Source organism: Nannobrachium achirus, assembly GCF_963921795.1.
Source record: "Nannobrachium achirus genome assembly, chromosome: 19".
NCBI lineage: Eukaryota > Metazoa > Chordata > Actinopteri > Myctophiformes > Myctophidae > Nannobrachium > Nannobrachium achirus.
The window spans coordinates 57,147,086-57,174,698 of NC_137826.1; the positions used below are offsets into that span (position 1 = coordinate 57,147,086).

At 42.3% G+C, this 27,613-nt stretch overlaps 1 protein-coding gene across 1 annotated transcript; it reads left to right on the plus strand.

The window, feature by feature from the left end:
* Positions 1–16,288: 16,288 nt before the first annotated feature.
* On the plus strand, positions 16,289–26,635 carry LOC308304955 (uncharacterized protein; the record flags this gene model as incomplete). Its single annotated transcript, XM_080749579.1, has 4 exons — positions 16,289–16,472; positions 18,094–18,237; positions 22,914–23,113; positions 26,576–26,635. The coding sequence occupies 4 exons, from the start codon at positions 16,289–16,291 to the stop codon at positions 26,633–26,635; spliced, it is 588 nt and encodes a 195-aa protein (XP_080605705.1).
* Between the last annotated feature and the right edge of the window lie 978 nt (positions 26,636–27,613).

The following is a 27,613-nucleotide window of genomic DNA, read 5'->3' on the forward strand; positions in this document are numbered from 1 at the left end:
ACAGTCTGCAATGTGTCTCTGCTACTACTGAAGTAGGCTAAAGTACACACAATCAGAGCATTAAACAATTATTTCATTAATCGTTCACTCTCAGTGCAGACTGCAGAGAGTCCTGCAGAAACAGGCAGAGGGGAGGGGGTGACTGTCTGTCTGCTTGTCTGTCTGTCTGTCTGTCTGTCTGTCTGCCTGTCTCACTGACTGAAACGAGCCGAGGCATTATCAGCGCTGCAACGGAACGTAACGTCACGGAAGAGGCGTGGTCCCAAAGTGGAGGGAAGCAGAAGGAAGTAGAGGGTGTAGAGGGAGACACTGATTATGACTTCAAATGTGCCTATGTCTTTTGTGTTTTTATTTGTTTTAAATGTATTTGGACATCCTTAGGGGATCTTTGAGAGATATGCGTCATTATTTAGATAAAGAAAGATTCCTGCTCCCCCTCCTTTAACAGTGTGACAAGAGTTTCAGTCTTTAAAGGGGAAGACCACCCATTTTCAATATTGAAATATGTGTCCCAATCTCCCCAGGAGCCAGTCATTGCAATTTTTTTCATTTTCATTTTTTCATTTCATTTGAAAGCTGGGGATCATAGCTACAAAATGATATATTGGTTGTGGAGATTGACCCAACAGTTTTGAAGATATGGCTTATAGAATGATGCCATGCTGAAATAGTACTTTTGAGATATTCAAGTTTTAAATAAATTTCTAACCTGCAATGACCTGACTCCGCCACATGGGGAGCAATCTTCAATTCAATCTTCAATTCAAAGAAGCTTTATTGGCATGAGAACACAAACGTTTACACAGTGGTGGAAAAAGTACCAACATAATAAAGTAAAGTATCAATTCTGCAATGTAGAATCACTCTGTTACAAGTAAAAGTCCAGAATAAAAAATGTACTTGAGTAAAAGTACAAAAGTATTGGTATCCAAATGTACTTAAAGTACCAAAAGTAAAAGTACAAAATGTTTGAAAATAGCAGATCTACAAGCTCACAACGCGTCGCACCGCAATGCGTTGTGAGCTTGTAGATCGTCTATTTTCAAATAGCCTTGGTATAACATAGGGCTAAAGTGGTTTATGTATGTTTTAAACTTTAGTTATTGCTCTCTAAAAAGATAATGCCACAACAGCATCTCAAGCATTATTGGGCTAAATGTAAAGACGCTACAGTGCGCCAACCGTGAAGCAGTTTAACCAATTTGCTACATACGTCTACACAAACGGTCAGATTACAAAGATAAATTGCTTAGTGAAGGCTCACAGATGTCACCATAGGGTACGCTCCAGCAGAATGTCCCGTAATGATCGTATTATTTAATGAGGAGCATTTTAATCCGATCGGTCGTCGTTTCCTTAAAAAGGTATTAATGTATCTAAGTGCAGTACACCTCGCAACCGATGGGGTCGCATGGCTGAAAAACAACAGAAAATGGCATCTGATCGGATTAAAATGCAGTTTATTAAACAATACGAAAGATACGGGTAATTCTGCTTGAGCGTACCATACTGTGACATCTGTGAGACTTCAGTAAGCACGTTATCTTTGAAATATGAAGGTTTTTGTAGACGTACGTAGCAAATAGGATTAACTGCTCAACACGAGGTTGAAGTGAACATATTACGTGTGCAACAGGGCTAACTGTGCTAAATGTAGCATAATCTGTTTGTGTAACTTCAGTCAGAAGGATTATTTGACCTGATAATAAAACACAATCTACAGGCTTAACCGCCTCGCGTTGTGAGCTTGTAGAAGAGAGCAACAATAGAGTTGGGTCACGTTTTATTTGTTTATAGCCTGCAGCTAGCGCTGCAGCTAGCGCTAGCTAACGCTAGCTAGCGTTAGCCGTTAGCCACTCATAGCCAGTCAACCAGAATAGTCTACTCTAAAGTCAACTTTCCGACGGCGAGTGAACGATTGCATTCCATCCATGTTTTCTTGGCTGTCAATTTATTGTCCAAAAAAACAAACACCCTGAACGTTAGAATTAGATAGTTTAGGACGACACTGATCTATTCAATGCTAAGCTAACTCAGTGACAAAGGAAGCTTCCGCACCGGAGCTTCACAGAAGACAAACGCATACGTCACAGACGCCTCCAGGCATTAACGGATCATTTCACCAGCGTAGAAGAAGAAACAGCGGAAGAACGGCGGAAGAATAATAAATAATAATACACAAAATCATACATTACGTGGTTAATAATTGTTCATTTGGAACACACGTGGCATTAAATTAATGGGATAAATACTGTGGGTTGCTTCGCTAAGTAATGGAGTCCCGATATTACCGCATTTGGCTACAAACGGCTAACAAAGGCTGGCTAGTTAGCATTTTAGCTAATATAAACTGGGAGGACTAACAGAATTATGTACCGATCTCTCACATTAATTAAAAAAAGTCTTATTTACATGCAGAGTTAAGCTCTGGCGTTTAAGTGAAATGTAGCCTAGATATTATGAGATGCTGTTGTGGCATTAAAAAAAAAAGAGCAAAAAAAAAAACAAAAATCATTTTGGCTACAGGGAATAATGACAGTCCCCGAGATGACTAGCTGCTGGGGGTGCTGGGACACATATGTTATTAATATACCTTAGAGGAGTTGTGTGAAAATAGAAAAAAAGTTCCCCCCCCAAAGTACAACTTGATGACATCACACCATTGCACTTTACAATACAAACCCCAAAATCAGTCTTCCAGTTCTAGGCAACACAGAAGGGGGGGGGGGGGGGGGGGGGACTTTTTTTCCACACCAATCCTCTAAGTTATATTGATGACATACAGTAGTTCAATATTGAAAATGGGTGGTCTTCCCCTTTAAGTGCTTTGTAAAGAGTGCATTCACTCAAAGGGAGACATTTAACAGACCCACCCTCCTCTCTTCATTCTCAAACGATACGGAGACGATGTCTGTCGCATATGTGTGATGCCGGCCTACTGATCCTGTCAACAGAGGCCTTCCATTACGACTCGACTTTTGGAGATATTTTCCTGATCCTTTGTTTTTTTTTATTTTTCTTTATATACAATACAACGTTAAAGAAATTCGGTTTAGTTGTTAATAGTAAATGTTTGTTATTTCATTTTGTGTTTTAGCTGGGTATTTCAAAATATCTCGGTGGTATTAACCTATATTGTAGTAGAAAGTATCATCACACCATTGAAATGAACCTACCAAGATGGCTACACCTCCATTGAAAGGTTCCTCAAGCTATAAATTACCCTTTAAAGTTCATTCCATATCAAATGTAGGTAGAGCTATTTTTTTTCTTCTAGATTGTTAGTTTTTATATTATGATTTAATGTGATTTGTACAAGAGTACTCTTTGTACAAGAATACATTCCCAATGAATGCCTGCCCAATTAACCCAATTAACTAAAGGAAATCATTTTCATATGTATTCATTATGAATGAAGACATTAGCTGTTACACTTAATGGAATATCTTTGATCCTTATTAAGTTATATTACTTAATTATTGTGATATGATGGCAAATAAAAGCCTATTGAAAGCATTCATACTCACTCATCATTGATATCACACAAACACATCCACTACGATTTATTATTATGCTATTATTATCAGGAAGGTGAACGATAAGCTATGTTGTTTAACCATGAATTTCACATTTTTCTTTTTTTTTCTTTTCTTTCCATTGTCTCTTCCAAAATTGTCTTGAATTGGATTGACTCTACTCATCGTGTTACCATGCTAATCTTCTCTGTATCGTTCCAATTTTAGCTCAAAGACAGCGCCCCGTTGCCAACAAAGGGCATTGTGGTATTGCATCTGAAATGGCTTGGAATTAGAGACAGACAGAACATGAAATTTGAATATCCGATTGGTTGTTTAGGCTAAAACCTGTATAAAACAGTATTATGGACCAATATTTATAAAAAAATATATATATTTTGAAAAGCAGAATTTGTTTTGGAGGCAGGAGTCAGATTACATTTTAGTATTACCATCACCGGATTACAGTTATAGTTAGTAGCAAGCAGGAGATGCACACACATCCAACGGTACTGGATCAAAAATGGAGATACTGAAAAGGAAAGTAGGTCTGCACACTGTCTTAATGCTCCTCAAATAAGACCTGGAACACATTATTATGCATTATTACTTAAACCATTATTGTATACTTTAACTAATGAAATATAGCAGATATACATTATCTCTGGGCGAGGCGTCCAGAATGAGTGCAGGACTGAATTTATCAAAACCTCTTTGGGAAGCACAACGTATGGGGCACACAAGTGGCAGGTGGTGTCATTAATTACTCCACGCCAATCAATTGTGTGACAGTTTACACTTTAGGCACTTTTAATCCAAAACGACTTACAATAAGCAGGTAATACATCAATATAATAAGCAAGATAATATGTCAGTATATCAACAACAATACAACAAATGCTTAGGAATATCAATCTAGAAAGAATAATACTAACAGGTTGACCACGCACCTAATCAGTAAAATAACGTCTTAAACCTAAAAATGCTATTTAGCTTCATGTGTGATCATCATAGGAACACCTATAGAAAGCACTATGACAAATTGTCACAAAACGTGTTTGTCTCGACTTATGTCAGACAGGTGGTTTCCCATTTATATTATGTATTGTGATGTCAGGTGAAGCTTGACCAATCCTCAGGCTTCCACCACTCCTCCATTGAACTCAATGGATTGTTGTTTTATTTTTAAGTTAATCTAGAAAGAATAAATAAACCGGTGCTGAAATTTGGCACGTTAGAATAAGACAACTCTGAACTCCTGTAAAAAAATTAAAATTAAAAAAAGATTGAACCAGGCTTTCTTTGGTAGTTGGTCTCTGTGCCAACCCTCTGATATAGTTGCATATTTTCCAAAACAATAATAATAATAAAATAATCAATGAATAAAACACATTTGTAATGGCAATTTCCACCTGTGCATTAAGTCACAGGTAGCATGGCAGTGATCCTACACAGTAGACAACAGTGATACACCAGTGTAGATCTTGTTTAGCTTTTTCATCATCTGATTTAACCCTTCACCCAATCAGACATCATGAAAACCCTGATATTGTGACATCACCCTTTCCCCCCACTCTGATTGGCTCCCCATTAGAGTCAACGGCAACCACACTTGCATCTTTCTAGTTGTAGTTGTAATGAACAAATCATTGATATGACATGTCCAGTGTTGGTTCTGCAGTGATTATGTCCTATATGGACTGTCTCTGTGTGATTGTCTGGCTGTGGTCTGCTGCTAAGAACGCTGTGCTCCTGTGTTCTGATGTCCTGATTACTTCTAAAGGGATATTTAACTTAAACACTTTTGTCATTTTATCGTCTAATCAGGCTTTTGGGAAGGTTTTTGAATTTCTTCATTCAGTATTTAGATATTTGATATTTGATTGATTCATTTCCCCCCATTCCCCCCCTTCCAGGAACTTCCTATACAAACCCATTATAACTTCAAACTCCATTTTAACCCATGTTTTTCTTGTGACTCCTGACACCTTCCAAATATGTGAGCAGCCGTGTTTTTTCGATATATATATACACATATATATACATAGATATATATATATATATATATATATATATATATATATTGTTTTTTATAGATTTCTATTAATCTTTTGGGGAAATGAAAATTATTAAATACAATAAAAGATTATAAAAATAAATGAAAAAACGTTATCGAAGTTATAATGGGTTTGTATAGGAAAGTCCTGGAAGGGGGAAATGAATATCAAATATTTAAAGGAGCTATAGTCAACTTTTTCTTGAAAAACGGATGCTAAAATAGCTTATTTTTTTATAAAATATTTTCGAAACATTATTTTTATTTTAGCATCCGTTTTTCAAGAAAAAGTTGACTATAGCTCCTTTAAATACCGAATGAAGAAATAAAAAAATAAAAAAAAAACTTTCCTGGGTTTTCCCAAAAGCCTGATTAGACGATAAAATGACACAAAAGTTTTTATTTTTTTTGGAAAGTAAAATATCCCTTTAAATAACCACCCAGTGCTGTCAAATCTAGAGCTTACTAGGACCTTACTCAACCTCTTAGTTGACCTTGTGCCCGTGATTTGTACTGTCATGAAACTGCACCTTTTTCCGTTGGAAACTTAAATAAATTCTCCAATGAATAAAATCAATACAAAATCAATAAAAAAGACCTGCCACCAAGTGTCCAATAAATAATACAACAACCTAAACAATAATATGCCAACCTCATAATGGCTCCTACTAAAATAATAAGTAGAGACACCAGACCCATTCTGTCATTCTGGGATTCACAATCATCCCCAAACCTATGGGGAATTATATATTATAACATAATTATAACATATTCATCAAAGAAATATTGGCTTGTTAGATTTACCAAATAAGCCACTGCGTTTTTTTTTTGTTTTTTTTACGAGACAGCAATGCTGGTAATAAGCCAACATGGCAACACTGACTGTCATGTAATCTACTATGTATTCAGTGACAGTTGCACCCCTCCTCCACCAGGGGGCGAAATGCACCAAGGCATCAGGTCAACAGTGCAGCGACTGGATCCTTCCTTGCCCATGCGTGAAACACGCAGTGTTGCCATGTCTGCTTATTATAAGTGACTTCGGGCTTTATTTTCTGTAAAGTTCCCTGTAAATATTGGTTAGTTGTTTGTGGGTTGCGAGGTTTTGGGGCCTGTTAAGTGTAGTTGTTTATTTGGACTACTGTTGTTTAAACCAGTGGTTATCAAACATTTTCATGTCAAGGTAATTGTATACGTATCTGCATCTGAGAACATTTGTGATTTACAATTTTTTTTCCTCCCCCATAAGTTTCTTTTGAGGATAGCATATCTAAAAATGGGAAAGTTTGTGAACTTGTAGATCTGCTATTTTCCAACAGCCAAACTATTGATTGATTGATTGATTGATTGATTGAAGACTTTATTAGAAGTTTGCATAGGAAAAGGTGCAGTTTCATGACGGTAGAGTTCACTGGTACAAGGTCAACTAAAAGGAGATTCTATATGCACAGGAGGAAACCATTAAAGTATCTCATATAACATCGAATGACAGATGGATAGATCACAGTAGGCCTACTATGCAGTAGATCAGGGGTCTCAAACTGGCGGCCCGGGGGCCATTTGCGGCCCGCGAGACGATATTTTGTGGCCCCCACCTTAATATTAAAGTTTAATGTTAGTGCGGCCCGCGAGTTTTATATGAACCTCAAAACAGTTAATAATACAGTACAGTTAGCAGTACAGTACAAGTTCCATAAGTTAAACACAACTTGTTTACACCAGGGTCCTTGATCATCTTATTTTGTGTTCATAAATAAAAAAAAATACATTTGAGAAGACTGATATGGGGAGATAGATACAGTAGTTGTAAGACTGGTATGAAACTACAGTATAATAATCAAACAAATGAGTGCACATGCACTCATTTGTTTTATTAGTGAATGTGCACGCGCACATGCATGCGCTGCGAACACATGCATGTGCGCTGAGGCTGCGGCCCAGCCTCAGCCAGACTCTGCCTCCAGCGGCCCCAATGTAAATTGAGTTTGAGACCCCTGCAGTAGATAGTCAGAAAAAATAAAAATAACGAAAACTGCAGAAAAAAATATATAGCGTGAAGGTGAAAGGTGAAAGGTGAAGTGGCTACCCATTTTAACAAAACCTTTACCACCACAGCCCGTTCACTGGTCAAAAGACTGGTCGCCCCATCTGGGCGGTATGGTGAAGAATTTGTTAATACATTCTACAAAAAACTGGGCGTCAGTAAAGACAGCTTTAAACTTTCCACAGTGACAACTGATGAAGTGTTTAAAAAATTGAGCGCCCTACCTCAACACAAGGCCACTGGCCTTGATAAAATCCCAGCTAGATTTCTCAGAGATTCAGCCACCACCATTGCTCCAATCATTACCCACATAATTAACCTTTCCATCAAACAGGGTCATGTCCCCCAGGACTTCAAACTAGCAAAAGTAACCCCCCTGCATAAAAAAGGTAGCAAACTAGACCCTGGAAACTACCGCCCCGTTTCCATTCTTAGCTCCATATCCAAAGTCATGGAGAAAATAGTCTACGAACAGATTGCAAGATATCTCGATGAGAATAATCTGATTTACGAGTTTCAATCTGGATTCAGAAAATCCCATTCCACTGACACATGCCTTCTCTATTTGACTGACCAAATCAAACGCGAAGCGGATCAGGGCAAGTATAGTGGCATGGTCATGATGGACCTCCAGAAGGCATTTGACACCGTGGATCATGCTATTCTGATTGAGAAACTAAAAGCCATCGGTCTTGACAGCGCAGCAGTGAGCTGGATGCAATCTTACCTGGTGGGGAGGGAACAGGTGGTGGAGATTAACGGTACCCTGTCCCCCCCCCTCCCAGTAAGTGTAACAGGTTTGTTTGGGAGAGTTGTTACGACTCTATGTTCAGATACCTCTTTACACCAATACAGAGTGAATGACAGACGACTGTATAAAATATATTCCTTTTTATTACAATATCTAAATCATAAATACAAACAACTCATATGCAATAAAGGGTACCCTTTTGGAAACAATAAAATGTAAGCAACCTATTCAATTCATCAATGCAACAACAATAAAACAACAAGCAACATTAGTATAAAACGGTGGGAGGAAAGGGGCAAGGCAAGGTTAAGAATACCAACAGTTCAGTCCGGTCCGGTGGTGATTCCTGTCCGTGTTTTGCGTCTCGCCACGGTAGTGACGAGGCGCACAATATAGTTCAGTCCGATCCGCAAAGTCCAGTGCGGGACCTCCGCGTCGCCGCTCGCCGGCGTCCTGCACGCAGCTGCTCCGCTGTAGGAGGAGGAGGAGAACGGTACAATAAGTGACAGCCCTTTAAGCAACCGGCACTTTCAAACTGTACAAACACACGCACGCTGGCGTGATCACTTTCCTTTATGAGGAGTAATGTAGGCCCATCAATAAATCTCAGCCACTGCTGCTCTGCCCGTCTGCCGTCGTCACGTCACTCGTCTGGCCCAGCAACACCTCGGACACACAACAGGACTCGAATCACTCTCCACAATAGTGCTCATAAAGAGCCTTTTAAACACGCCAGAGATGGAAAATAGTTACTTTCCTTTATCTGGACAATAGAGAGCGTTGAACACTGCAGATATCATCGGCGATGGGAACTGGAGGAGACGGTCGGACCCACGGCTCGGTGAGGAGTGAAGTTTGGTCTGGTCCACTGGTACAGCGTGGAGAATAGAAGTTCTTGCCTACGACAAGTAGGGAGAAGAGAAGCGGCCACAGCGTGTGACCGACGGCAGCGGCAGCAGGAGTCTGTCTGGGTGGTGAGCGAGCCAGAGGTAGGAACTGACGTTGCTTTTATTAGGGCGTGAGTTTTCACTGGCGAATGAATGCCTTGCTTTCTGTCCCGTGTCTGAGACTCTGCACACGGCTCTGTCGTCACACCTGACAGGTAAAGAATATACTGTGGCATAAAAGTTCATTGTCCATCGCTGTCATAGCGCACAGTACACGTCAAAATATAACACAGAAATCAATAAATGATAATCAAAATCACAGCAAACTATAATAACTCCCAATATAAAATAACCAAGTCAGAATGCTTAACATTGGCCCGGTGCATTATCTGTGACACTTAAGGCATTATTCATCCTATGACACACCTCCCCCCTTTGTCAGTTGTCGTCCCGACAACTCTAATCACCAAACCTGACTGGAGGCCTACCCCTCGTGGATCTCTGTGACCTTCGCAGAGGCTCTCCCTGACCTTGCTCCCGTCTATCAGCTGGGGCTATAGGTTGGTTTGCCTGGTCACCTTCTCTCGGACCTGTAGATGCTGTGGGCACAAAGGTCAGAGGTAACAATATTGGCCTATAATTAAGAACATTCGGATACGAGGGGCCAATTGTTTCAGTCTCTGGGGCTTGTTGTACCACTTCGGGGGGATTGAATGGACATGGTCGAAGGTGGTTCCGATGGATCGTCCTAACGGGTCCTTCTTTTCCTTCCGGCCTGATCTGGAAGACCGGCACACCAGGGCGTGATTGATCGAGGACAACATAAGGTTGAGGCTGCCAATGGGGTGCCAGCTTACCTTGCTCTCTGCGGCGGAAGTTACGCAAGAGTACTCGCTCTCCAGGCAACAAGGGGAGGTGTTTTGCTCTCTCGTCGAACCTGTCCTTGTCCCTCATTCTGTTTTCTCTCGTCTTAGCTGCCACCTGTTTGTAGACTCTCTGGAGCGTCTGGCTATGTTGGTGAACCCAGCCCTCTAGGTCATGTCTTTGGGGCAGTGTTGGTGCTCCTACAGCCGTCTCCACCGGCAGGCGGGCATGTCGGCCAAACATGACATAGTGTGGGGTCATTCCGGTGGTCTCGTGGGCGGTATTGTTGTACATCTGAAGCAGAGTAGGCAAGTGATCTGGCCAGTGTGCTTGGTCTTCCTGACTCAGTGATCCTAGGAGGGACAAAAGGGTCTTATTAAACCTTTCACAGGCGCCATTTCCCTGAGGCCTGTAAGGTGTGGTTCGGATCTTTGAGCATCCGTAGAGGCTGCACAGCTGCGCTACCAGGTTGGACTCGAACCCCGCCCCCTGGTCAGACAAGATGCGTTCCGGGCATCCCCAAGCCTGGATGAGGTGGCGCCAAAGGACACGGGTCGTGGTGGCTGCCGTCTGGTCCTTCGTAGGAATGGCCCACCCATACTTGGAGAATAAGTCTGTTATGACCAACAAATACTGGTACGTGTCGCCGTGCCGGCCGAGAGACAAGTAGTCGATGGAAACGGTTTCCATAGGGTAAGAGGTGAAGATGGGGACCAAGGGTGCTCTTACTTCTGGGCCTCGTTTCTGTTGGACACAGCTGGCACACTGGGACGTCCATTCCTGCAGGTCAGTGGCCATCCCTGGCCAGTAAAAGTTCCTCCTCATCAAGGCTTCCATTTTGGCCACACCCATGTGGCCGGAGTTGTGGTACTTCTCCCACAGCTCTTTGGTCTTGCTTGAGGGTACCACGGTTTGGGAGAGGTTCAAGCCTGTATTGCGCTCCTGGGCTGTCCTCTTCAACACCCCTCCCCGGATGTGTAGGCGGCTCCATTCTCTCAAGAGGCGTCTCACCTCGGGGAGGCTGTCCTTCCGCTCGTCCGCTCCTGGGAGACGTTCTTCTGCAACCCACGCCTTCACTTGGGCCAGGGTTTGGTCTCCCTCCTGCCAGTCTCTCCACTGGTCTTCCGTGTCGGGGGTCGTCTCCGACTCTACTGCTCCGGCCGCAGCTTGAATGAATCCAGTCTCCTGTGGTAACCTGGACAAGATATCAGCGTTACGGTTGGCAGTACCTGGGCGGTATTTCAATTCAAAGTCAAAATTTGCAAGCTGGGCTGCCCAGCGCTATTCAAGGGCACCTAAGCGTGCTGTGTCTAAGTGCACAAGGGGGTTGTTGTCAGTAAAAGCCAGGAACTTATTGCCCCACAAGTAGTCCTTAAACTTTTCTGTAACAGCCCACTTGAGGGCCAAAAACTCTAGTTTAAAGGAACTATAGTTTTGGTCATTTCTCTCTGTTGGGATTAAGCTTCTGCTGGCATAAGCAATTACCCTTTCTTTGCCATCCTGTACTTGCGATAACACGGCCCCCAAACCCCCTAGGCTAGCATCAGTGTACAGGTTAAAAGGCTTAGAGAAGTCTGCATAGGCTAAGACTGGAGCACTCACCAAAGCAGTCTTCAGGGCGTCGAATGCGATCTGGCAGTCCGGTGTCCAGTCAACACTTCTCCCTTTCTGCAACCCTGCAGTGCCTACTAGGAGGGCATTAAGGGGTGCAGCTACCTTGGAGAAGCCCTTTATATACCTCCTGTAGTACCCCACGAACCCTAGATATGAGCGAACCTGACTGACGGTTGAAGGGATGGCCCAGTCCCTTACAACGGCCGTCTTCCCAGGGTCAGTGGAGATTCCATCACTGGAGATTACATGGCCGAGGTAGGTGACCTTCCTCTGGAACAGGTGGCATTTCCGTGGTTGTAGCTTCAGGCCATGGGCTACCAACTTTTTGAAGACCTGCTCCAGGTGTTCAATATGGGTGTCAAAATCTGGTGAGTAGACTATGACATCGTCCAGGTAGATTAGGAGAGACTCATTCACCTGTCCGCCCAGGCATCGCTGCATCAGAAAGTTGCAGGCGCCTGGAAAGTTGCAGGCGCGTTGCATAGGCCGAAGGGCATCCTCTGGAACTCATAGAGGCCCATGGGGGTGGTGAATGCAGTCTTCTCTCGGTCCTTCGGGTCCACGTCTACCTGCCAAAATCCACTGGCGAGGTCGAGAGTAGAGTACCAGGCCGCTTGTTTTAGACTGGTGAGGGACTCTTCTATCCTGGGTAGGGGGTAGGCGTCCTTGTGGGTGAGGGCGTTGAGCTTCCTGTAGTCTACGCAGAAGCGCCAAGACCCATCTTTCTTCTTCACGAGGACAATTGGCGCTGCCCAAGGGCTGGAGCTTTCCTTGATGACATCAGTGTCCAACATGTTTTGGAGGAGCCCTCTCAGCTCTGGATACAGGCTCGGTGGAATCGGCCTGTAGCGCTAAGGGGTGCACCTTCAGGGTGTAATGCATTTTCATCTTCCATTCTGCTCTGTATGGTGTGAAAGAGGTATCCTGCCGACAACGCCACTTATGTAACAGGTTTTTAGGGGAGAGTTGTTACGACTCTATGTTCAGATACCTCTTTACACCAATACAGAGTGAATGACAGACGACTGTATAAAATATATTCCTTTTTATTACAATATCTAAATCATAAATACAAACAACTCATATGCAATAAAGGGTACCCTTTTGGAAACAATAAAATGTAAGCAACCTATTCAATTCATCAATGCAACAACAATAAAACAACAAGCAACATTAGTATAAAACGGTGGGAGGAAAGGGGCAAGGCAAGGTTAAGAATACCAACAGTTCAGTCCGGTCCGGTGGTGATTCCTGTCCGTGTTTTGCGTCTCGCCACGGTAGTGACGAGGCGCACAATATAGTTCAGTCCGATCCGCAAAGTCCAGTGCGGGACCTCCGCGTCGCCGCTCGCCGGCGTCCTGCACGCAGCTGCTCCGCTGTAGGAGGAGGAGGAGAACGGTACAATAAGTGACAGCCCTTTAAGCAACCGGCACTTTCAAACTGTACAAACACACGCACGCTGGCGTGATCACTTTCCTTTATGAGGAGTAATGTAGGCCCATCAATAAATCTCAGCCACTGCTGCTCTGCCCGTCTGCCGTCGTCACGTCACTCGTCTGGCCCAGCAACACCTCGGACACACAACAGGACTCGAATCACTCTCCACAATAGTGCTCATAAAGAGCCTTTTAAACACGCCAGAGATGGAAAATAGTTACTTTCCTTTATCTGGACAATAGAGAGCGTTGAACACTGCAGATATCATCGGCGATGGGAACTGGAGGAGACGGTCGGACCCACGGCTCGGTGAGGAGTGAAGTTTGGTCTGGTCCACTGGTACAGCGTGGAGAATAGAAGTTCTTGCCTACGACAAGTAGGGAGAAGAGAAGCGGCCACAGCGTGTGACCGACGGCAGCGGCAGCAGGAGTCTGTCTGGGTGGTGAGCGAGCCAGAGGTAGGAACTGACGTTGCTTTTATTTGGGCGTGAGTTTTCACTGGCGAATGAATGCCTTGCTTTCTGTCCCGTGTCTGAGACTCTGCACACGGCTCTGTCGTCACACCTGACAGGTAAAGAATATACTGTGGCATAAAAGTTCATTGTCCATCGCTGTCATAGCGCACAGTACACGTCAAAATATAACACAGAAATCAATAAATGATAATCAAAATCACAGCAAACTATAATAACTCCCAATATAAAATAACCAAGTCAGAATGCTTAACATTGGCCCGGTGCATTATCTGTGACACTTAAGGCATTATTCATCCTATGACATAAGCTGTGGAGTTCCCCAAGGTAGCATACTGGGACCTCTGTTGTTCCTAATATACGTGAACGTCATGGCATCTGCTTGCGACTGCAACCTGTTCCTGTTCGCGGATGACTCGGCTCTCCTAGTCTCGGGCAAGGACCACTTGCAGGTTGAAAAGACACTTAACTCTGAACTGAGTAAGATCTGCACATGGCTTAACGACAACAAATTATCAATTCACCTGGGCAAAACCGAGTCCATCCTCTTTGGATCAAATCATAACCTCAAAAAGGTAGAGAACTTCACAATCAAAGTGGGTGACAAGGTCATAACACGAAAAAACGAAATCTCCTACTTAGGATGTATCCTTGAAGCTAATCTTTCCAGCGAAAAGATGACTTCAAAAGTAATACAAAAAATCAACCAACGAACTCGTTTCCTACAGAGGATCGCCCCAATGGTCAACTTCAACACACTGAAGACCATAGCTGGTGCAATAATCCAGCCCCTCTTTGACTATGGAGTCCACGTATGGTATCGTGACGCCCCACAAGCCCTAAAAACTAAACTCCAAACAGCCCAAAATAAACTAATTAGGGTCCTGCTTAACCTTCCCAATCAGACTCACCTCACCGCTACTCACCAGTTAAGAGTGGGGTGGCTCAGAGTAGATGACAGAGTACAGCAACTTGCAATGGGCCTGGTGTACAAGATACACTACACCACTATGATACCCAAGTACCTGTCAAAATACTTTATAAACGTTAAGGATGTCCATAATTACAACACCAGAGGCAGTGCCACAGACCACGTTCAACCCAGAGTCAACTCAAAGAAAGGGTCGAACTCGTTCTTCTGCTACACCACAAAAATGTGGAATGCCTTACCGAAGGCCATAAAGGAGTGTGGATCACTAGCATCCTTTAAAATTGCCCTAAAAAACCACTTACAGGCAGCAGCCGTTCACAACTGGTAAAAACCTAGCCCAACCCTACCCTCCCTGCCCCTTCCTTGTATATACTGTACATACTGATTGTTTAGACTTACTGTTACCTGCCCCTTCCTTGTATATATTGTATATACTGTACTTACTGATTGTATAGACCTACTGTTTTCTTTTTTTCTTTACATATCTACTGCATAGTACTGTGTTCTATTTGTCTGTCATTCAATGTTATATGAGATACTTTAATGGTTTCCTGTTGAAATAAGCTTAGTCTTTTCATGGATCTCCTTTTAGTAGACCTTGTACCAGTGAACTGTACCGTCATGAATCTGTACATTTTCCTATGCAAACTTCTAATAAAGCCTTCAATCAATCAATCAATAGCCTGTACAGTAGATATTTACAATAGAAGGGTCAGGCTGGGCTAGGTTTGTTTTTACCAGTTACGTGTGGCTGCCGCCTGCCTGTAGGTGTTTTTTTCAACCACAGCCTAGTCTTTTCATTTGGGCTTCTTTTCATAGATCTGGTTGCCTGTTCCTCTCGCAGGATCTGGCAACGCAGCCGGAACTCACGTGACCCGGAAGTGAAAACGCCGTGTGGACTGCAGATGTTTTCTCAACGGCGTGAATCAAAACAAAGAGCTATCAAAACTACGCCAGTGTTAAGGCGAATCTCCGCTCTCAAACTACCAGCCTCACGTCAGTGGCGACGCTGCTCTGCTAGCTGGGAGCTGTCTATTAGTAACTTATACTTTATTTTATATCGTAAAGGTTGGGGCAGCTTCTTTTAGGTAGAGACGACTAGGCTCTCTTTTTTTTAGCGCTTGTTGTTTGTGTAGAACAACAGACATCAAACAGACAGAGCGCTTGTTGTTTGTGTAGAACAACAGACATCAAACAGACAGAGCGCTTGTTGTTTGTGTAGAACAACAGACATCAAACAGACAGAGCGCTTGTTGTTTGTGTAGAACAACAGACATCAAACAGACAGAGCGCTTGTTGTTTGTGTAGAACAACAGACATCAAACAGACAGAGCGCTTGTTGTTTGTGTAGAACAACAGACATCAAACAGACAGAGCGCTTGTTGTTTGTGTAGAACAACAGACATCAAACAGACAGAGCGCATGTTGTTTGTGTAGAACAACAGACATCAAACAGACAGAGCGCTTGTTGTTTGTGTAGAACAACAGACATCAAACAGACAGAGCGCTTGTTGTTTGTGTAGAACAACAGACATCAAACAGACAGAGCGCTTGTTGTTTGTGTAGAACAACAGACATCAAACAGACAGAGCGCTGGTCGTTTGTGTAGAACAACAGACATCAAACAGACAGAGCTCATATGGTGGAAACAATGTCTCCACAGAGCAGAGCTCCTTGGTGTCAGATGGAGGCTGTTAGGAGGTCTATTAATGAACACATGACGTCAGTGGGAGAGGAGATAGTGGAGATACTGTGTGTTTTACAACAACAACACAAGGTTGATGATGTTTGCTGTGAGAAGAAGATGGACGTCAAGGTGTTTGTGTTGGAGCGCCTCAGTGTGGCCGCTCAGTGGATGTGCAGCCTCTTCCAGAGAGAGATGGAGAAACTACACACTGCAGGTTGGCACACACACACACACACACACACACACACACACACACACACACACACACACACACACACACACACTACTACTACTCAATTCAAATGAGCTTTATTGGCATGAGAAACAAACTTTTACATTGCCAAAGACATGTCAAAATATAATTAAAGAATCACACTTATTGTGAAGTGAGCAGTGCTATTTATGAGTTAATTTCATTAAGCGTCCCGCAAACCTTGATCTATGTGACCCTGGGCGTACAACACACTTTGGGTGCTTTGTAGGACAGATGTAGGACAGATGTAGGCCAGATGTAGGACAGGTGTAGACCAGATGTAGGACAGATATAGGACAGATGTAGGACAGATGTAGACCATATGTAGGACAGATATAGGACAGATGTAGGACAGATATAGGACAGATGTAGGACAGATATAGGACAGATGTAGGACAGGTGTAGACTAGATGTAGGACAGGTGTAGACCAGATGTAGGACAGGTGTAGACTAGATGTAGGACATGTAGACCAGATGTAGGACAGGTGTAGACTAGATGTAGGACAGATGTAGGACAGGTGTAGACCAGATGTAGACCAGATGTAGGACAGGTGTAGACCAGATGTAGGACAGATGTAGACCAGATGAAAATGTATCCGTGAGGCGTGACGCCTCATGTCACGCTGAGGCATGATCTGATGTCTTGATGACTTCAGATCCCTGATGTCATCAACACACGACACGTCCTTGTCCCTTTCATGCCCATATATGGACATCTCTTATGTCATCAAGATTAAGCCCATATCGGGGAATGCCCATATATGGACATATTGTGTCAGTCTCATGTGGTCTATGAGCAGCAATATTTTGCAGTCATTTGGAACAAATAGAAGCATTGTTTTTTTTTGTTTTTTTTTTCAGAACAATTTAAATAAATAAAAAAAGGCATATTTAAAATGTGTTTAAATGTAGCAGCTCTGTTTATGTGAGCAGTAGGTCTAGAGGTCACTCAATAGTGTGTGGTCCAATAGGGTGGTTGTATTTCATTCTCTAGCCTTCTTTTATCACAACACTTCACACATCTTACTGCTGTGTTTGCATATTGTTGTATTTCTCCCAGTAGTTATGGGAGTTTGTTGTTGTCGGTCATGTTTTCAAACTCTCTTTGGGTGTATGTAATCCAGTGGTGTGTTCTACCGTGTAACGCAAACTATATATGGACACGCCACGACACGGTGGGGTCTACGGATTCCTTACACGTGTACGTCCCTGACACTTGTACGTCCTTAAGTCCATGTACGTCCTTAAGTCCATATATAGACATGTACTTATATCCATATATGGAGTTACAAATGTGCAGTTGGGTACGTGTATATCTTTATCTCCATATATGGAGTTCCAGATGTGTCACTGGGTCGGCCTTGCAGAGAAAAAAGGTGGCTAAAATGTGCCAGAATAATTACATTTTATATTAATTGTACATGTATTAACGGTCCGGTTTGCTGGAACACTTGCCTCGAAGGCGAGTGGTTGCCAGCCAAATCTACACGCCATTGGTGGTCTTTGGGAGTTAGTGATGTTTTCTGTTTATGTAAGGTTGCTGAATGATAATCACAAGATCTTTCTACTGGTTATTCCACAGACCACCACAGGGAGAGGTCTACAGCATCGGGAGAAATCGCCTCCAAAAGATATTCAGCGTTGTCAGAGGAACAGCGAGAGATGGATGAGGGACATGGAATGTCTGATGCAAGGATGCAACCTGTAGTAAAGTTGGACAGGATAGGTATGTACTAAAGCAATAAGCCACAAGAGGCGAGTGGTTACCGGGGGAGTACCGGCTGAGAGGGTCGGAAACACTCGGCTGCGCCTCGTGTTTCCCAACGCCTCTCAGCCGGTGTATACTCCCCCGGTAACCACAAGCCTCGCGTGGCTTATTGCTTTTCTAAAATATTGCAACATGAAAATAATAGCATTGCATTATTTAAAGAAAAAAGTACACTTCTCCGCCACCAGGGAGAGACATGTCCTTGCGTTTACCAGCCACAAACGGGACTTACGGAAGCCAGTGTGTGTTTACAAAGTCACGTCATTCTTTTTTTTTTTGCCAAAAAAATAGGGAAACAACACTTGTGTTATATCAGTCTCATGTTAAGTAGTTAAGAACCATATTCGATCCATTCACATGTTTATTTTCATCCAGATTTAGCTGCTATGTGGGGGTGAACATCACATCAAAAACGCTAGCATAGCAACCTAAGCTAAACAGCCGAGTGGTGCCTGGAGAATAGAGGGCGCTTGTTGCCTTAACAAGCCCCGCCCGGAGCCATTCAGTCACTGTCCTAAGCATGCGGGTGGTGCTTAGAAGCACCCGCACGGCAGGATTTGAGAGGAAATCAAACGCTCGCTTCTCTAGTTCAGCCTCACGGCACAGTGGAAAGAAATAACGCACCTGGCTTTGATATAAACTGATTCAAGGTATGGGTTACAGTCTCAGGTATACCATGGCAACCAGCCAATCAGAATCAAGGAATGGAACTAGACGTTTTAGAATGTTTATTAACAAACTGTAGTAATGATGTACAGCAGGGTTCCCCAATTAGTTTTCCCCAAGGGCCGAATTATGTCTAGGATACCAAGCCGAGGGCCACAGCATTGCAGGGGGTGGTGGCGGCGTTCCTGCTACTCCAGCAACAGTTAAGATATACTAGTGCAGTGTTTCGTAACCACTGTGCCGCGGACCTTTGGTGTGCCCTTTGAAATTTGACAGTGAAGTCACAATTTAAGGACTTTTAAAACCTGTTTTATTACCTCAAGAAAGAAAGTAAAATGGACCATTACTGCATCAAAAATAATCAACAAACTATATAAAAACTGGTTAAACATTGGCCAAATTGTAAAATAATATAAGAAAGAGGCAAACATTTTGGAAATAGCCACACACTCCATATATCTGTGTGCCCTGGGATCTTTTGGCTATGGAAAGTGTGCCCTGGAGGAAAAAAGGTTGAGCAACACTGTTGCTGCTCTTATAGGGTGTGCCAAATGTAGTAATAAGAGCGGCCATTTCTTGGGTAAACACAGCCTTACACAGGTGTTCTGATTACTATAGCACTAGACTATAGCATTAGTTCTATGCAATCAAACAATTGAAACACCTGTGTTTTGACCCAAGAAATGGCCGCTAAGGACTACAATGACGTAGCCGCTGGCACACACTATACCACCATTATAATTATTATGAGAAATGCACTCCTAAAAGTTTGAACAAAATAAGTTAAAAAACAATTAACCAGTCTGCATGAAAAGTATGCATCTGTATTACAGCAGCTAGTTGAACAATGCAGAGACATGATTGCCTTCCTTTGATTCATTAACGAGGGGCCGTCAACTACTTATTGGCAACACCTGCCAGCTGGACACAGACACACACACTGTATTTCTCATTTCTCCAATATGATTTAAAATGATTAAGGATTACTGTGATTATGGTAAGCTTACGTTTCACATCGCACTCTTCATACCTGTAACTTTCACTATTCCCCGAATGTTTTTTTTTTTTTTGCTGGGGTTAGTGGGGGCCGGACAGAACCCCCCCCGCGGGCCGCAAATGGCCCGCGGGCCGCCTATTGGGGAAGCGTTATTAGGATTCACGCCGCAGCTCCAGGCGGAGCCGCTCGTTTCGTGTCTCCAGCGTCGGCATAGTTTTACTGAGGTTATGTTCAGGGTTAGGGTTAGAGTTAGGCATAGTTTTACTGAGGTTATGTTTAGGGTTAGGGTTAGAGTTAGGCATAGTTTTACTGAGGTTATGTTTAGGGTTAGGGTTAGAGTTGGGCATAGTTTTACTGAGGTTAGGTTTAGGTGGTCATCCCACCCGGCACCTCCGCACGGTGCAAAAGAAGCGCTCCCTAGCTCCGGTTCAGCCAATCAAAAGCGTCCATGAAGCGTCCATGGGCGGGGTTTGCCTGGAGCTGCGGCGTGAATCCTAATAACGCATTGGGGAACCCTGATGTACAGGATAGGTATGTAGTGTTTTATTAACAACCTGTAGTAAAGTTGGACAGGATAGGTATGTAGTGTTTTATTAACAACCTGTAGTAAAGTTGGACAGGATAGGTATGTACTGTTTTATTAACAACCTGTAGTAAAGTTGGACAGGATAGGTATGTACTGTTTTATTAACAACCTGTAGTAAAGTTGGACAGGATAGGTATGTACTGTTTTATTAACAACCTGTAGTAAAGTTGGACAGGATAGGTATGTAGTGTTTTATTAACAACCTGTAGTAAAGTTGGACAGGATAGGTATGTACTGTTTTATTAACAACCTGTAGTAAAGTTGGACAGGATAGGTATGTACTGTTTTATTAACAACCTGTAGTAAAGTTGGACAGGATAGGTATGTACTGTTTTATTAACTCATTTGATGCCTTTTCTAAATGGCCGCCAAGTTCCAGGATGCCATTCCATGTAATTTTTAGTGCACGGATCAATTTTTTGTGCACGGATCGTGCACGCCCATGCCTAGATCATGCACCATATGTGTGCACAATGTTCACAGCTTTCAAACAAAAAAATCCGCTTGGAAATCCGTTCAGGCATTCATGAGATAGAAGCCATTGTTTTCTTCAAATGTAAACAAACATGGCTGCCGTGCCATTTTGAAAGATGTGGTTGGTATGGGGGTTAAACATGCAATTTCGCGATTGTGATCATGCCTACTACATTTTTAGAGGTCAAAAGAAACAATTCTTTCTTCAAAATGGCTGCCAACTCGGGAAACTCGGGCTGTGGCAGCCTGGAACTACTGTAATAAACTCCGGGAAACTCGGGAGGGGGCAGCAAATGAGTTAACAACCTGTAGTAAAGTTGGACAGGATAGGTATGTACTGCTTTATTACTAGAATTGTTCCTATCCTATTTCTAACCTATTCGCCATTTCATAATTACTCTTGCCTTTCATTCAAAAGGATTTTATACCAATCCTATCGATGTGAGTTATGCAATAGGCCTATTCAGTCAGTTCAATTCATACTGTCTAATCTATTCACATTTCTATTTACATACAAACCTGTAAGTTGACAAAGTAGGCAGGTTATGTATTCAGTCAGTCTTGTCCGTTTTTTTTTTTTTTTCTTTTTTTCTCTGCGTTCTGCAATTGCAACTCAGGTTCTATCACGTCTTTCCAGAAAGCCTCTGCCTTTACATGATCCGTGAATCTCTTTGATTCTTCTTTGTGGGTTATGAATATGATCAGCGTGGCCGGATGGATTATTCCTTGTTTCGCATTTGCTTTCCATAGTTTTTCTCTTACTTTTCGTAAACTTGCTCTCTGTTTAGCCATTTCAGCCGCCTGGTCCGCGAAGATCCTCGGCTTCATTCCACGCACCTCCATCACGCCGTTCTTCTTGTTAACAATCTTTTCTTTCACCGTGTAGTCCTTCATCGTTACGATCATGACTCTGTTTCGCGATTTCACCACAGGTCCCACTCTATGAGCCACTTCAACCTCCGGCGCCAGCGATAGTTTGTCTTTAAACATTTCCTCCAGGAGTGATGCCATGTAGCTTGTGGGATTTCCCTTTTCTATAGCAGAAGTGAGGCCAACCACTTTTATTTTGAATCTTTTACTGTAGCTTTCCAGCCGCTCAGCCTTGTTTTTTAATTCATCATTCTCCTTTCGGAGTAGTTCATTTGACTGCTCCAGGGCTACAAGGCGAGCGTCCATAGTATTCAGTGTTTCCTCAACTTCTACAAGTTTGCTGTTGCACTCAGAGATATCGGTCTTTAGAGTGTCAAGCTGTGGTTGCAGTTTGTCTAACACCGCATTGATTTCTTCTCTCATTGTGCGAATCAGAGTCGGCAGATCATCTCCCATTGTTGTCACTTCACTCACTTGTTCACCTGCAGCAGCCTCGCTTTTCTCCGTATGCGCTTGTTGTCTCGTAGTTATCTTCCGTGTTATCGCCGCTGTCTTTGGAGGCATCCCGCGGTAGTCAAGGTCTCAAGTGAGGCAGTTTTACATGCATTATTTACTTGTCGCTAAATGTATGATTTCATTGTTTAGCCACAGTTTTCCAAGTTTTTGTCGGACCTTGGCGTTCTCACCGCATGTTCAGCCCTGGCGCATGTCTGACGTCATCAAGTAGATCCTAGATTGATTGATTGATTGATCAATATATCAATTTTAATACTTTATCAGTCTACTTTTAAACAGCATGGAGGTACTTTGCTGTACCTCTATGCTGTTTGTTACAGTTAGATAACAATATTTAACACACACATACGTGTTAATGATCCAAATTAAATATGCGTTCTATCATCATAATTCATTTGTCGGGTAATCAAAGTAAATAATGTATCGATTCTGGTTGCCAGACCCACCTGTTCTTATTTAGTAACTGTTTGGTCAGTCCATTTTTGGAACCCATTGTTCAGTATTGTTATTTTGTTATTTTCCTAGACATCCTGCACATTGTTGTGTGTGAAGAGGAGGATCCTCCTGAACAGGAGAGGAGCTCCAGCCTGCTCCAGGAGGAACCAGAGCCTCCACACATTAAAGAGGAACAGGAGGAACCAGAGCCTCCACACATTAACGAGGAACAGGAGGAGCTACTTCAAAGACCAGAGGAGCCTGATGGATTGATGTCGACATTACTAGCAGTGAAAAGTGAAGTTGATGAAGACATCTCTTCACACTCCCCTGAAGTTGAAGTTGCACTAGAATCTGACTCTGAAGTCACTGAAGACAGTGATGATGGGGGGGAGACCAGTGGAGGTGTCCACACTGGAGAAAAATCTTTCCAGTGTAAACTGTGTAACAAGAGTTTCAGCTGTTCATTTAAGCTGAAGAGACATCGGCGTATCCACACAGAAGAAAAACCTTTCCACTGTAAAGATTGTGACAAGAGTTTTAACTGTTCATCTAAGCTGAAGACACACCAGCGTATCCACACTGGAGAAAAACCTTTCAGCTGTGAACATTGTGACAAGTGTTTCAGTCAGTCATCTAACCTATGGAAACACCACCTAAGGAAACACCAGCGTATCCACACTGCTGGGGAAAAACCTTTCCACTGTAAACATTGTGACAAGAGTTTCACTGTGTCAGGTCACCTAAAGTCACACCAGCGTATCCACAATGGAGAAGAACCTTTCAGCTGTGAACATTGTGACAAGAGTTTCAATCGCTCAGGTACCCTGAAAAGACACCATCTTATCCACACTGGGGAAAAACCTTTTCACTGTGAACATTGTGACAAGAATTTCCGCCTTTCATTTTCACTGAAGAGACACAAGTGTTTCCAGACAGGAGAAAAGCCTCTCCATTGTGAACATTTTGACAAGAGTTCCAGTCAGTCTACTCACTTGCAGACACACCAGCGTATCCACACTAGAGAAAAACCTTTCAGCTGTGAACATTGTGACAAGAGTTTCAGTTATTCAAGTGCCCTGAAAAGACACCTGCTTGTCCACACTGGCGAAAAACCTTTCCACTGTAAACATTGTGACATGAGTTTCAGTCAGTCAACTCACCTGAGGACACACCACCTAAGGAAACACCAGCGTATCCACAAAAGGGAAAACTCTTCACAATGTTAACAGTGTGACAAGAGTTTCAGTCATAAGTGCTTTGTAAAGAGTGCATTCATTTAAAGGGAGACATTTAACAGATGTATGTTGGCAGGGAGTTGGATAGACAAACAAACAAACATATTATAGTGCTTTATACGGCCGGCATCACAAAACGGCCAAAAGACAACCTTCTGTTGAGCAAGAGACACAGCAACGACAAAAAACCACGTGACCTCCAACCTGCTCCCGGTGAGCAGGTTGGTGCCTTGCATGGTTTCCTCCGCCACCCGTGTATGAATGTGTGCGTGAATGGGTGAATGTAATGCACAATCTCTGTAAAGCACTTTGGATAAAAGCGCTATATAAATGCACCATTTACCATTTATTGAAAATGAATTGGACCCACCCTACTCCCCTCATTCTCAAACGATACGGAGACGATGTCTGTCCATGGCATATGTGTGATGCCGGCCTACTGATCCTGTCAACAGAGGCCTTCCATTACGACTCGACTTTTGGAGATATTTTCCTGATCCTTTGTTTTTTTCTTCTTATACAATTCAACCTTACAGAAATTAGGTTTAGGTGTTAATAGTAAATGTTTGTTATTTCGCTTTCTTTTTTTACCTGGGTATTTCAAAATATCTTGGTGTCATTAATCTATATTGTAACAGAATGTATCATCACACCATTGAAATGAATCGCTGAAAACCTCCCAAGATGGCTCCACCTGTCCATTGAACTCCACTGAAAGGTTCCTCAAGCTATAAATGACCCTTTAAAGTTCACACCATATCAGATGTAGGTAGAGCTATTTTCTTTTCTAGAATGTTAGTTTTTGCCAGACCCATGAAATGGGTAGGCCTACATAAGCAAATGTCGGTCTGTCCGGGTTTTCTATATAAAGGGTATATATGATGATGACATGATGATGACATGCCTACAAAAGGCATGATGTCATAAATGATGATGACAGACAGGGGGTCTGTCCCTCCCTCTTTTCTCCATATTTGGTCACAATGATGTCACAAATGATGATGACATGAGGGAGGGACAGACAGCCTATAAAGGGACAGACAGCCTATAAATGTACCATTAAATTTATAGGCCCAGAGGGTTGGCAGAACCGGGGTCTGGCACAACCAGGTTGACCTGGTCTAGTTATATTATGATTTAATGTGATTTGTACAAGAGTACTCTTTGTACAAGAATACATTCCCAATGAATGTCTTCCAAATTAACCCAAATTAACTAAAGGATATAATTTGCATATGTATTCATTATGAATGAAGACGATAGTTGTTACACTTAATGGAATGTCTTTGATCCTTATTAAGTTATATTACATAATTATTGTGATGTGATGGCAAATAAAAGCCTAAAGCATTCATACTCACTCATTGATATCACACAAACACATGCATCACGATTTATTATTATGCTATTATTATCAGGAAGGTGAACGATAAGCTATGCTGTTTAAAGGGGCCCCACCATGAATTTCACATTTTTATTCTTTTTCTTGCTTTTTGGTCTTTCCAGTGTCTCTTCCAAAATTGTCTTGAATTGGATTTACTCTACTCATCGTGTTACCATGCTAATCTTTTCTGTATTGTTCCAATTTTAGCCCAAAGACAGCGCCCCGTTGCCAACAAAGGGCATTGTGGTATTGCATCTGAAATGGCTTGGAATTAGAGACAGACAGAACATGAAATTTTAATATCAGATATTGATATTAAAATAACCCTAACCCTGTATGAAACCGTATTATGGACCAATATGTATAAAAAATATATATTTTGAAAAGCAGAATTTGTTTTGGAGGCAGGAGTCAGATTACCTTTTAGTATTACCATCACCGGATTACAGTTACAGTTAGTAGCGAGCAGGAGATGCACACACATCCAACAGTGCTGGATCAAAAAATAACAATAATTACATTGATATTTCTTTATTATGCAATAATTCAACTATATGGCATGTTAATATTTTGAGACATAATTTGTCTTTTATTACAAATTTACTACACAATAGTAAATAAATAATTCTACACAAAAATAAATGTATGTTTTAAAATAACTCAATATGGACCCTTCTACTTTTTGCCATAATCATGTAGCTCTACAACAGATGCACAGCCATGACAGCAATGGTTAAAAAAAGAAAAAAAAGTATATATAATTAAGAATTCGGCTATTCCGTATTCGGTTTTCGGCCAAGTGTTTCCTATTTTCGGTATTCGGTTTCGGCCAAGAATTTTCTTGGCCGAAACTGCTTGTAGAACTGCTATTTTCAAACATGTTGTACTTTTGCTTTTGGTACTTTAAGTACATTTTGATGCAAATACTTTTGTACTTTTAGTCAAGTACATTTTGAATTACAGATGTTTACTTGTAACAGAATAGTTCTACATTGCAGTATTGATACTTTTACTTAAGTAATGGGATTTTAATGAGACCCCTGGCTGGCCTTTCTGTCTGTCTGTCCCAACCCATCAACGGCCCTTTAAAACTCCACTTACAACGTTCATCCTGGGGTTTAACTGGACAGCTGGACAGCAGCTGTCTCCGAACCACCGCTAAGGATGACCTTCACCTGTCCTTCAGGTAAGTTAGAGGTATGGACCCGGGTTATTCAAGGTCTTTTTTTTTTTTTTTTCAGGTCAAGGACCCTTTAACTGAAAGATGAAACAAGGACCCCTTAGCTGAGAGAGAGATGAAGCAGGTATAAAACCTTTCATAGATTTCAGTCGTAGACTTTTTTTTTTTTTTTTTTTTGGACAGCGCTGCAATAAGTGTTAAAATAGCAGATCTACAAGCCTCTTGGAAAACCCTTGAGGACCCCTTAAGGGGGTCCCCCGCCGGGCCCCACTTTTGAGAACCACTGGACTGGAGAGCAAAGGGATCTACTTAGTCTACTCCAGGGGTTACCAAACCTTTTTGTCTCAGGGCACCCCATAAATATTTGTTTTAATCCGAGGCACCCCAACATTATAATTTTCACTCCCAGCACCTTATATGTATAGCATATCGTCGTTGTCGGGTGGAAACGTTGTATGTCCAAAACTGTTTGTTTTGTATTTATCATCCATAAAATGTACTAAACTAGTGAAAACGGCAGATCTACAAGCACACGTTGTGTGCTTGTAGATCGGTTGTTTTCACTAGTTTTGTGCGACAGTCTTTATGATGAAGCAGGGCTTTGCTTTACCAAAAGACGTACACATTTGAAACTTGGAGATACGAGGTTTCTGCCCGACAGTGACGATATTTTAGTGATTATGTTGCGAGGAAAACGTTGAGAAAATAGCCATTTTGGTTGGAATTGACTGAAAATAACGTTGTACTTCAAGTTTAAAATGATACTAAATATTTTTTTCAAGTGTAAAAAATAGATTCCAAATATTATCAAATGATCTCGTGGCACCCCTGGACTGCCATCACGTCCGTCACCCACTTTGAAAAGCCCTGGTCCATAGTGGCGTCAGTTCAGCAAAAGCTAGGGTATGGCAAAGATGGGAGTCCTCATGGAAAAGAGGCATTACATTTTGGATAACACGGTTCTATTGTGAAAATAGCAGATCTACCT